Source organism: Armigeres subalbatus, chromosome 1 (assembly GCF_024139115.2).
Source record: "Armigeres subalbatus isolate Guangzhou_Male chromosome 1, GZ_Asu_2, whole genome shotgun sequence".
NCBI lineage: Eukaryota > Metazoa > Arthropoda > Insecta > Diptera > Culicidae > Armigeres > Armigeres subalbatus.
In genome coordinates this window covers 95231475-95244090 of record NC_085139.1, presented here as the reverse complement: position 1 = coordinate 95244090, position 12616 = coordinate 95231475, and the positions used below count along the sequence as shown (strand labels likewise).

Here is a 12616-nt window from a genome sequence, read left to right as displayed (position 1 = left end):
TAAAAATAGATTCTGTGTGGATTCTCGCTGCAGAATACCACAGTAGATCTTGGCACAGTAGCGGTTAAATAACACAGAGTGCCTACCAAATAAAGAAATAAAAAAAAATAAAATAAAAATCATGAGGACTACTGTTACTGGCTACGCCTATCTTCAAGGTAACCAGGAAGAGGATGGAACTTAGCAAGAGGCCAGCGACTTAACGACACCCTTAGAAAAACCATGGAGTTGGATATTGAGGAAGTTATTCGTTGGTTGGTATTTTTTAAATACGATTTTTTACGATAACAGTAGGAGTTGAAAGTAGGTGAAGAATTTAATCCTAAGTACACTGCCCCCACTCTCATATCAGTCCCATAATGCTTTTCCGCATACTGAGTTAGAGTTGCCATTGAAGTTCCAAATTGCATCTTCCACATAAAACTTCAAAAAAAAAATCTAATAAATTGAAACATCAACGGATGTTGTTGAAATTTTGATAAGTTGTTCATTATTCGATAGATTACCGTGAAACGATTCAGTTTGATTGAAATTGTTTAGATCCGGTCAATGTAATGTCATGTAAATTCTTAATAAGACTGTTATGCGGAAATTTTCAATAAAATATATTTCAATAATTAAATATTAAATAATTACAATTACAGTTACGATTTTTGGAAGTACGGAAGTACATAAGAAATGAACACTATTCCTTGGGTTAACTAAAAGTGATAAAAGTCAAATGGGACGGTTATGCGAGTGGGGGCAACACAGTAAAATTGAACGAAGCGAAAACCCGCGTTAAAAAAAAAATAGCGGCGCCGTGTCACCATCTGATTTTTTTTTTTCAAATAACCCAGTAATCAAGCAACTTTTTTCCCACGCCCTCTGCACTAGCTTCGCAACTCGATTCTGCAAAACCTGTTTTTTACGCACGGTCAAAACGCTATCTAGCCTGAATTACTTCTGACAACAATCATAAACGACTTTAAAGTCTTCTTCTTCTTATTGGCATTACATTCCCAAACTGGGACAGAGCCGCCTCGCAGCTTAGTGTTCATTAAGCACTTCCACAGTTATTAACCGCGAGGTTTCTAAGCCAGTTTACCATTTTTGCATTCGTATATCATGAGGCTAGCACGATGATACTTTTATGCCCAGGGAAGTCGAGATAATTTCGAAAATTGCCTAGACCGGCACCGGGAATCGAACCCAGCCACCCTCAGCATGGTCTTGCTTTGTAGCCGCGCGTCTTACCGCACGGCTAAGGAGGGCCCCGACTTTAAAGTACTTTCCATCATTTACTCCCTATAAACGCTTATTACCTTCCCTGACATACAAAAACTTCACTCGACATTGGCGTTATTATGTGATGCAGCTAAAACTATGTTCACTATCTTAGTAACAGGAAGAAATTTACCCTTTCCTATAGCAGTTTTTAATTAAAAAAAAAACTGGTTTGAATACTCCTCAGTTCTCTACTCTGCACTCGAGGTCTGCATTTCGCATTTTAACAAATCCCATTCATGAAGAGCCAAGACCATAGTTTACCTGAATCGAAAGCCTGACGATTTTTACAATATGCCCCCGAAAATAATTATAAAGCATTCGCTGATTTTCATACAAATTGATCATGTTTGAGGAATACATAAAGTCTCGATTTTTTGCGATTAGATTGAGGAGATTTTTGGCATTCCATTCCAGCCCTCATATAAAAGTGGTGGCTGTATAATTATTTTCAACTACAACAATCATTAACTAAAAATGTAGGTAATTTTAGGCTGGGATGCCAAAAATGTCCTCATTCTAATCGCAAGAAATCCAGTTTGTGATCCTCAAACATGACCATTTTGTATGAAAATCAGCAATTGCTTTATAATTATGTCCGGGTCTGTACAATTGGCGCTTTTTTGGAGCATATTATTTCAAATTTGAATATTGCTACTAGATTTACATTTGATTTAGTTGATAATAAAAGTAGGCTCAAATTATTTTTATTTTGAATTTTTTCACAACAGGCTGTGCAAAAATAGTGACTAGTGACCATTTTCCGAAAAATAGTGACTTTAGTGACTTTTGGATGCAAATAGTGACTTTTTAGTGACAAGACTTGAAATAGTGACCAAGTCACTAAAAAGTGAATCGTCACCAGGCCTGCTATGAGTCAACGTGCGACCTTTTGTGCTTGGTCCGCAACTCGATTTTGCAAAACCTGTTTTTTACTTACGGTCAAAACATTGTCTAGCCTGGCCTTTGCCAGAATTACTTTTGACAACCATCATATACAATTTTAAAGTACTTTAAGTCACATTATCGCTCATTATTTTCCCTGACATATGTCGAATTCGTTTTTAAACCTGGGTCAGTGCCAACCTGAACCCTGAATAAAAAAACATTTTCAGTTCCATCTGTCATTGGATATGTTGGTGTGCGTAGCATCGTGTTTGTTTTGATTCGAAACATAAGATCCAGGACATCCAGTGCACTGGAAGTGCGTTGGCGTTGACTAATCAGATCATGATAAATAAATATGTTTAAGTGCGTGAACTGATTTTTGCGGATAGTGGAATTTACTTTTAGGTGGATATAAACAGGGAAACTGCTCCTGGAATTCATCTCATGGCTCCGATATTCATCCCATCAAAAACAAAGCAATGGAAAGAAATTTGGATTGTTTATTATTTTTGGGATTTTTCTCAGCAGTGAGCACAAATGTTGACAAAAAGAGGCGACGAAATTGGTGGTGCATTTCTTTGTTTCCCGTTGAGATGAATATATGTTCAGTGAGATAGAGATCGGAACAGTTCCCCTATTTAATTATATTCAATAATCATGTGCACATTTTTATACAAAGAATTCCGTATTTTCCGTATTTCCGTAAATTCATCTATTTCTGCAAAAGTTTTTTTTCGGAGAACACTCAGAAGCATGTAATAAAAATTCTCCAGGATTCGCTAATTTTTTTTCCTCGCTACCTCTCCTGATAAAGGTAGCCTCACACCTTGGGAAAATTTTCCGCCGGATTTTGGGCCCCGTGCATTTTCAATTTTCAACAATCTCCCGGAGGAATGGCTCTAGGTACTTCCGGGGAATTTGTGTACGAAACTTGCGGAGCAATTCCTGAAGGATACTTCGAGTAAGTTCCTGTATTCTAGAAAGATTTCCTGAAGGAATTATATTGTAGGAATTTCCAAATTAGTTCCTGGAGCAGCTTCCAGAGAAAATCCTGGAACAGTATTCAAAGATATTCCTAGAGGAATTTTCAAAGGAATTCATCTCGAAAGGATCCCTTGGAAACAATATGGAGAAATTCTTGAAAGATATCGCCAAAAATTCAAGAAAGATTTATTGAAAGAATTTCTGAAGTAATTTCTGGCAGAATTCCCGAAGAAAATTCTGAAACGCCCGAAAGAGAAATTCTGCATAAGAAATAATTCTATTTGGTATTCCTCAAATATATTTTTCTGACAATTTTTAGCGGATTTTTTGAACGGGTTTCAAGTGGACTTCCCAAACTACATAATTCCATCCACCGACCTAATTTAGGACATCATCTGTGAGGAAAAACTGAATGAACTTATGAATACATAGCTTTCCTAACAATTATTTTTAAAACTGAATCTAGACAACATTGCCGGATTAATTTCATATTAAACTACAATAACAAATATCACAAAATTCCTCGAAAAAAGATTTTCAACGCGCATTTTATTTTAATAAACATATTATAGCTTCGTTTTTCCCTTCTGCTTGTTTATTCCGCCCAGTCCCACCCACCCACGTGGTTTTGACAGTTGTAGTACAGTTGTATTGGTGAACCCGGTGCGAAACCGTGAAACAACACAGTGCGAACCCGACAGCTTTGGGGTTGGAACTAGTGCGAACCTAGTTCCAACCTGAGCGAATAAAAAAACACTTTGACAGCACTTAGGTTGGAACTGGTTCCAACTAGAGGCCTGAATAAGAGAAACGCGGATAGGTATGTGCCGCCAATCGAACCGTCAAAAAACAGCAGCCAATCGAGCAGGAGACCTGTCAAGCAGCCAAAATGTTGGCTCAAATACTGAAAACGGCCAAATTCGATTTTATGTCATTTTTAGATAAACAAAATTGAACGTATTTTAATATAATATATGCAAGTCATTTATAGATTATGAAATGAAATTACATTGTTTATTGGATTCTATTGTTATGTGATGTGGACATATAAAATAGCGGATAGTAAGATTTTATCTACATAAACCTTTTCTTTCTTTTCATGTGTTGTTCTTTGATGAAGAAGATTGGATGCAGTGTTGGCAGAGTCATATTTTCTATCCGCGTTTCTCCTATTCAGGCCTCTAGTTCCAACCTAGGTTGGAACTTTTTAAAAACGAATTCGACAATAGAGAAACCTCACTCGACGTTGTTATGTGATGCAGCTAAAACTGTGTTCATTATCTCAGTTACAGGAATAAATTTATGTTTATCTGAAGCAGTTTTTTGATATAAAAATCAGAAGGGTTATATTCAAGATACGACCGCCCGACGTAAACTACGTAAAGCAGATCATAAGCTAATAATTAATTTGCTTAGAGCTTAGAGTGATTGAAATTTTGACTTTTTCGCTCCCCTATGCTTGAACGATAACATTTGCTGTTTTGATGAACCTCCTAAATTTTCAACTGAATTGGTTTTAATTGAATACGAGCAGTTTGAAGTTTGTATGGAAATCGCCCCGTATGTGAAAGATCGTTTCGTGAGGCGGCTCATTAACTATTTAGGGGGATATCCCCCAGCGCAGGACACCTCCCAATACCGGACACTTCTTAAAACGATACTTGCAGAGCTCCCTCCATCAGCTTATTAAGTACAAAAGGAAGCTATTTAAAAGGCTTTTAACGGCTTGGAATATCAGATCTTCATGTAAGCTTTGTACAAAATATGAAATTGAATAAAAATGCTTAAAATTTTGATGTTTCGCGTTATTTTTGAAGGTTTGAACCAACACAAATCAATCTAATGCATTTTGATTTTGTGAAGATGGTCCATATTAGCCATATTTTAAATAATGTTGATGATTTCTTAGATTTGCCATTTAATTGTGGTGTTCGGACATTGAGATTTTTCATTGCCATTTTTTACCCCTGTTTTGTTACACTTACTTCAATTCAATTGTTTCTTTACTGTTGTACTGAGAAAGCCACAGAAATTAGCAGAAACAAAAATTAAAGAGGACATTCTAAAAGGTGAGAATTTGGATTAGGATGTAAAAAAATTAGGTGAAGAGTCAAATAAGCTCTACTAACAATTTTTAATATTTACAGCTTGAAGCACGTGCAAAATATGATTATTCTGAATGATGCCTTTACTCATGTAACAGGAACTTAGTCACATTTGAACAATATTTGAACATTTGATGCAATAGTGTCCGGTACTAGGAGACATTTTTCTGAACCGTGAAATTTTCTCCAAAATTCATCGTCGTAAAACGTGTTCAAATGATCAAATATAGCTTGTATGAATCATCAATGGCCATATTTTATGTATAAGGTATAAAAGGAAATATAATCCGGATAGTTAGAGTTTTTTTTGTCAAATGGCTTTTAAAAAGACAGAATCTTTTGTGTCCGGCACTGGAGGATCTCCCCCTAAATATAATCAACCCGAAGACCTTGAAGAATATTTCTTAATCTGTAAGACGGTTGTTGTTGCGATCCGATCGAACTTTCGTAAGCAAAGTAAAAAAAGAAAACAAAAATGCTCATTATTGATATGTTATTCTTTTACGTGCTTAAATGAATTTCCGACGATTTAGTATTTCATTAAAAAAAATTCTTGCAAGCAGAAAATTGTTTCGCAACAAAATTTTCTATGTTGCCAACGTACTCATATATTTTTAGATATTAATAAGCAACATTGCAAAAAAGTTTTCCAAAAAAGTTACTGTTTTCATAGTAATTCTCAAACTTCAAATCGCGTGTGCTAAGTCAAATTACAACCAAATCTGCTAAAAATTAGGGAAGTTCTATAAAGACGACTGATACCACCGTTTAAGCATAGGGGAGCGAAAAAGTCAAAATTTGAACCAGTCTTATGAGCATGATTGACTGCCACGGTTGTTACTCTGTTTCTGCCAGGCCAGATGTAATTACAAAGACAACCAACAGATGATATTTAAGAATAATATAACCTACATTGTGTACAAACGGATGACCCAAATTTAAGTAATACCGGCGCCGGCCCTGTCCGAATGCGGGCCAATTTGAATGGGTAGGAATATGTTGACGTGACACTCGTATTAATAGAGGCAGACGAGTCATTTGCACTTCCACGAGTAACCATTGGGATGTTGGATATATGGGGTCGGGAGGTAGCGAGGTTCCTTTTGGTAAACGTTTTGCCGCGTGAAATGTGTAGTTTTTCGGAAATCATGTTTGATGTTTCTAACAAAATAAGCGTAACTCAATATATGAAAATGGTTGGATATGACCATTTAAATTTTTCATTTCACCCCAAATTTATTATTCCGCAGTGGTGATGATGCCTTTCCTTTCTCCGACTGTTGTGTGACTTTTGAAGTGCTATTTTAAAGGGGTGCTGCATAAATAGTAAGATAATCTTGTTTATAGTTGATAATCAATTTTAATGATCATCTCTTGCTTACATCAACATGTCCAGCATCTGTAACACTTTTTCATAAACTCTACTTTTTTGCTCCGACCGCGGTCATTGCTCTGGTTCTATTGTTGTACTTTTTGTGCGAATCACCGCCAGTGTTGGGAAATGTACATTAAAACACTTTGATTATGCGAATGTTTATCTTTTTTTCAGTCAAATTTCTTGCGCCAAACAAGCCGAAACAGTTTTCCAAAAAAATGTACGCGACATCGTGACATTTATTTTTCCGATGAAGCAAACTGTTTGCTTGCTGCTACGTTAGAGTCGTGCCGGCGCGCGGTCAACATTTGCGTGAGATTTTTTGTTTCGGCTCGTGCGCAGCGCAAACAGCACAGAATCGAGTTTAATTACCTGTGGCGCAAAGCCTAGAAGGAGTGCTATCCGTAGGTACTGATTTATTCGTTCTTGTCTCTAAATCAAGCAAGTAGTAATGAAATGAATATTTCCCACCAAAAACGGTTATACGTTGTGAAATTATTGTACGAAAACATTAATTGTGGGGAGAGAAAATGGTAAAAGCATGTGCTGACTGTCGTCTGCTTGGCGTGGCTGCTGCTGTGGCTGCCGTGGTTTTGTTTTTATTTTTTTGCGTAGAAGAAGGAATGGTAAAAAGAAATGTCAACCATTCCCGTCCCTGGCGGTCACCGCACAAAAGTGGAGCGCAAGACAAGAACCAACGACACCAGACGGCGGTCGTAACGAAATTCTGAGTTGGTAAAGAATTGGAATTTTCAATGTTTTTACGGTGGGAATCAATAGTTCCAATGGGCTGAAAAATTGCTGGAGAGTTTCCGATTCGATTGATAATAAAATCTCGAAAATCCATTGAAAGATAACGGAGCTATTAACGTTTGAAATCTTACATGATTTCGTGACGGTCTCGAATTTGGAAATTTTCATTTGCCACCCTGTATCCGAGTCTTCCCCTTAGACGTAGTTTACGTCAAAAAACTGGATTCTACCCTACTGAATTCTGTACTGTACAGGGGACTGAAGAGAAGGCTAATACGCCTACCCACCATTCGTTCAATATGGCGTACAATGTTTTTGTTTTAATTTCGTTGATTTCATAATAACAAAGCTTCGGAAGTATCGACGGGCTTCTTTCCGACATAAAAAAGTCATACAAACACAAAAGGCTCGATATACCTCAATCAATTGCAAGTTTTCACAAGGAGAAGTTAATTGCCGACAATTAGCACTAACTGCGAACGAACCAATCACCCAAAACGAGCAGCTGTATTCGGGTATACCACCCAGAAACTGGGTACCAAAAACAGAAGTACCAAAAACGATGTTGAGTAGAGTGCCATTGTACCGCGGATGACAGGCGTTTCACCCTCCTGGTACTGTACTTTAGGTCTGAAATTCGTATTTTAACAAATTCCATTTGTGAAGAGCAAGACCATAGTTTACCTGAATCGAAAACCTGGCGATTCTCACAATACACCCCCGAAAATCATTATAAAGCCTTCGCTGGTTTTCATAAAAATGGTCACGTTTGTGGAACAAAGTCTTAATTTCTAGCGATTCAATTGAGGACATTTTTGGCATCTCAGCCTAAAATAACCTAAATTTTTAATTATTGACTGTTTTACGTATGTATGTTTATTGAAAAGACACGTTCTATAAAGTTTTTAGATGTAAAATATAGTTGAAAACCATTATTGAGATTCTCACGTCCGAATGTGTGAGTGGCGATAAAAGGAAAACAAACACTCCTAGATGATGCTACTCAGCAAAGTTTGGGTAAAAATGAGTATATTTCCATATATGTTTTGACTCCTTCGCAACCATTGTGATGACTCGATCAATTTTGAGGTTATGAGCAGAAGGAAAACAAACATGTATTTACACATGCCGAATTGCACATCAGTGTGCGAGCGATAAACGTCACTCATCTCTATAAAGTCACTCCACTTGTATAGAGTTTCATATAGAAGAGGTGGCTTTATAATTATTTCCAACTAAAACGTGCCTAACATGCATACCAAAAACAATTATAATTTGGGATGCCAAAAATGTCCTCAATCTGATTGCTAGAACTCGAGATAGTGATCCTCAAACATGACCATTTTGTATGAAAATCAGCGAATGCTTTATAATTATTCCCTAGGGTGTAGTACACTTAGCGCTTTTAGCATAATATTTCAAATTTCTATATTGTTACCAGATTTACATTTGATTCGGTTGATAATAAAAGTAGGTACAAATGATTTTTATTTCGATTTTTTTCCAATAGGCGGTGCAAAAATAGTGACCATTTAGTGACCATTTTCCGAAAAATAGTGACTTTAGTGACTTTTGGATGCAAATAGTGACTTTTTAGTGACTAGCCTCAAAATAGTGACCAAGTCACTAAAAAGTGACTCGCTACCAGGCCTGCAAGAGATATGCATCAATAACAATTCATTTCAGCCCAAACAACGTTTATGTTTTGCGCTTGCGTATCAAACGGCTGTTCAGAGCAACAGGTTTGTTTGGAAGTTTGACAGCATATTGTGCGTTATATTCGTGCCTGCATTGCTGCATTGCTGAGCATCTGATCAAAAATAAACACAATTCGACGACGAAGTTTCCTACTGTGTCAGAATCAGGGCTCACATTTATATCTTCAGGTTGATGCATGATGCAGGTTTCGGTATAATAATTTAGGTATATTTTATCATTTATTATTAACTAATTCGATATAAAATCGTTCTAACGTGATGCTCATCAATATTATTGAAATCTCCGGTACTTATTCAAAAGGACGTATGTGATTTTGAACAAACATTCAAACGACGAGTTGTCCAATCTGATGCCACTCGCACACAAATTAACACCACCGGCAGGTAGCCGAAACCTCTCCCTATCTGTCTATGGTGCCGGTTTGTGTGGGAGGGCTATCAGATCGGATAAATCGACGTTTGAATCTGTGTTTACCAAATCACATACATATGTCCTTTTGAATAAGTACCCGAGAAATACTTGCTCGTTTGGGTTTACTAATACCGGTTACTTTAGAACTTATTGATTTTGAACGCAAATGCATTTATATACACATAATGGTATAACAAAATTTAATTTAAGTAAAGTAAAAATTCAAACTAATGGAGCAACCTTCTTTGACCTGATCAAAAGTCTTGTACTAGCAGCCTATCGTTTTCAATAAAACACCATTATCAATTACCAATTACCAATCTTCTACATCCAGTTGACACCACTCAGCAACAAGCTTACAAATAAGCTCAAAAGAAAAGAAGAAGAATCTACACTTCCAGACAGTAAATATGTATGCTAAAATAGCCTGATTCATTATTGATGTCGTTATAAAAAGAAGAAACGAACATACAGTAATCATCATATAGAGTGAATTATATGCTACGAAAGTGTCAATCAAACAGAATAATTAAATATGTGATAAAATTAAATTATTATGGTTTGCAAGCAAATAAGCTAGCGATATCAGCAATGTAGACTGGCAGAGCAATTCAAGATTACAGAATAATATTATCCAACGACAATTGATTATAGATATTGTCAGCATTGAGCTGGTTGTACTTAATTTGTATTGAATAAAATCAAAATAAGTATGTACAACAAGAAAAATATGATGTGGTTCCAATGCTAACGTAATTTGACACCGGATATCATAATCACCAACACCGACAAGCACACTTACCTCGGATCTTCGTATTGGACAAACACCAGCTGCCGGTTGGCCTGCGGCCGGTGGACAGCCTTCACGTCGCCAGCCTGGAGGGCGATCTGGTACACCAGTTCGTCGTCGACCAGTGCATCCCGCAGCAGCAGCATAATCCGTCCCGGTTGAATGCGGTCGGCATTGCTGCTGCCACCGCCACCGGTGTTGTTGTAGTTGGCCGACATCTTAGTAGAATCGTTGCGAGGCATGGCGACTAATACGCAGCGCACAATCACTTCCAAACGTTGAGACACAGAAATATAATACGAAAAACTCTGCACAGCTTACTTTGTAGAGCAAATATTTTACAATTTGTTAAGAATTTTCAATTTAAAAAAAAACTGTTCAAAGAAACACACAAGACACGACGCACACGACACGGCTGAAGAAACAAGACTGACGGACTGATGACAGTGACAGCCAAACACGATGCGCGCGCATCAGCAAAATCTGCAGGGTTGGATCAGTTTTGCCAAGTCAATCTTTCATGCGATTTACACATCAAAATAAATAGGTAAAATTTACCTATTTATTTAAGTACAACCAGCTCAATGCTGACAATATCTATAATCAATTCTAGAGTGCTTTGAAAATAGGTCGTATGTGCAAAAGAGAGTCTCTCTTTGGATCTATTCTCTTTCGATTATTACAAAACTATACAAAAGTTTACTTCGATTTTTTTGGCAGATAACCAAAGACGATAGCTTTGTCTATCATGCTGAAGTGGAAATGTAGCAAAAAATGCAAAACTAGCCGATATATTAGCGAAAGAGAGCGCGATCAAAGAGAATCTCTCTTTTGCACATACGACCAATTCTCAAAGCAATCTAGAATTGTCGTTGGATAATATTATTCTGTGATTATTCTGTAATCTTGAATTGCTCTGCCAGTCTTATTTGCTTGCAAACAATTATAATTTAATTTTATCACATATTTAATTATTCTATTTAATATTGCTTTTTGCATTGAAACTTTTCGTTTCGTCGTTGAATACAATTCTCGCTTAACTTTTCAAAAGGACCTAAGTAACATTTTTTTCATGAATATTAATTTGAATACTGCAATCAACAGATTTCATGTTCAGTTCAATCAAAGGTAATTGCCTATTTCCGGGGATTAAACCACCCGACTTGGACGTTAATTTACAATGTTATGAAAACTCATATGTGAATATGTACGTTATGTGGAAGATATTGATTTGAAAAATGTATTGGAGGTAACCACTTTCCCTTCGATGGGACTCGAACCCATGACCCTACAGTACGCTAGACTGGTGCTTTAACCAACTAAGCTACGAAGGACCTCCGTCGGCCTTCGCAACCTAGCGGCTACTGAACGAGCTCGAGATTCCCAAATTGGACGCATAGTCAAATCACTCGCAATCCATTTATCAAGCCAATACTTCCACATGTGTATTGTACACGTCCACATTAGAGGAGCGTGAGTATTTAGAATGTCTGGCGGCTATACACATTCTTCATCAGCAACGGTACTGATCAAGTGAGGTTGTGTAAGCTATTTGCCAGTCGGTCGTCAAGCTCAGACCCGACCGCATTGCGTAGGCAAGAGCACGCAACTCAAGTTCAGTTCAATCAAAGGTAATTGCCTATTTCCGGGGATTAATGATTGATAATGAGATTTCATGTTGTTCTGTTGATTGCGCTATTCAAATTAATTCATGAAAAAAATGTTACTTAGGTCCTTTTGAAAAGTTAAGCGAGAATTCGCGAACACGAAGGTAATGCCTCTAAATATTTACTCACTCTTATGGCAACAACGCATTGCTATCTGTCAGACTGTGCGTGAAACATGGCCGCCGATCACCCTTTCTTGTTGCTCTACAGTAAAATCTCATAAGGAACTGTCAGACTGTGCGTGAAGAATTTACCTTCGTAGTCGCGAATATGACATTAAATCAAGACAAAATTTTTAAAACGACTTATCTGCTTTTGTAAACAAAGATTCAAACGACGATTTGACGAATCTGATAGCTCTCCCACGCAAACCAGCACCATCAATCACTCAGAATAAAACGCTTATTGTATATATGCGTTCTGCACATAGAATTTGACCAGTTACTTTCACTGTTACAAAATATGTGCGACGATAATGGATTATTGCTGATTCGTTCATCATAATTTGTAAGTGCAAAAGTATTACTATTTTCAATAGTGCCGCACTTAAAATATACTTTGATATTTATCGGCGTGTTTTCATTAGCATTGCACATATTTATCTACACGTAAAAAAAATTAATGTTGTTTATTATTAATATTTCTAAGGGCCGATTTC

The 12616-nt window shown here is 36.9% G+C and overlaps 1 protein-coding gene across 2 annotated transcripts in view; it reads right to left on the bottom strand.

The window, feature by feature from the left end:
• Positions 1-12616, bottom strand: part of LOC134202810 (integrator complex subunit 5-like protein) — a 90584-nt gene that overhangs the window by 69907 nt on the left and 8061 nt on the right. The window contains exon 1 of one of the 2 annotated variants that reach the window (XM_062677804.1): positions 10304-10723. The exons of the other annotated variant lie outside the window; for it this stretch is intronic. Coding sequence (XP_062533788.1) covers positions 10304-10533 — 230 coding nt within the window. The 5' untranslated portion in view covers positions 10534-10723. Of the gene's footprint in view, positions 1-10303; positions 10724-12616 lie in introns of those variants that run through there. 2 annotated transcript variants of the gene reach the window in all.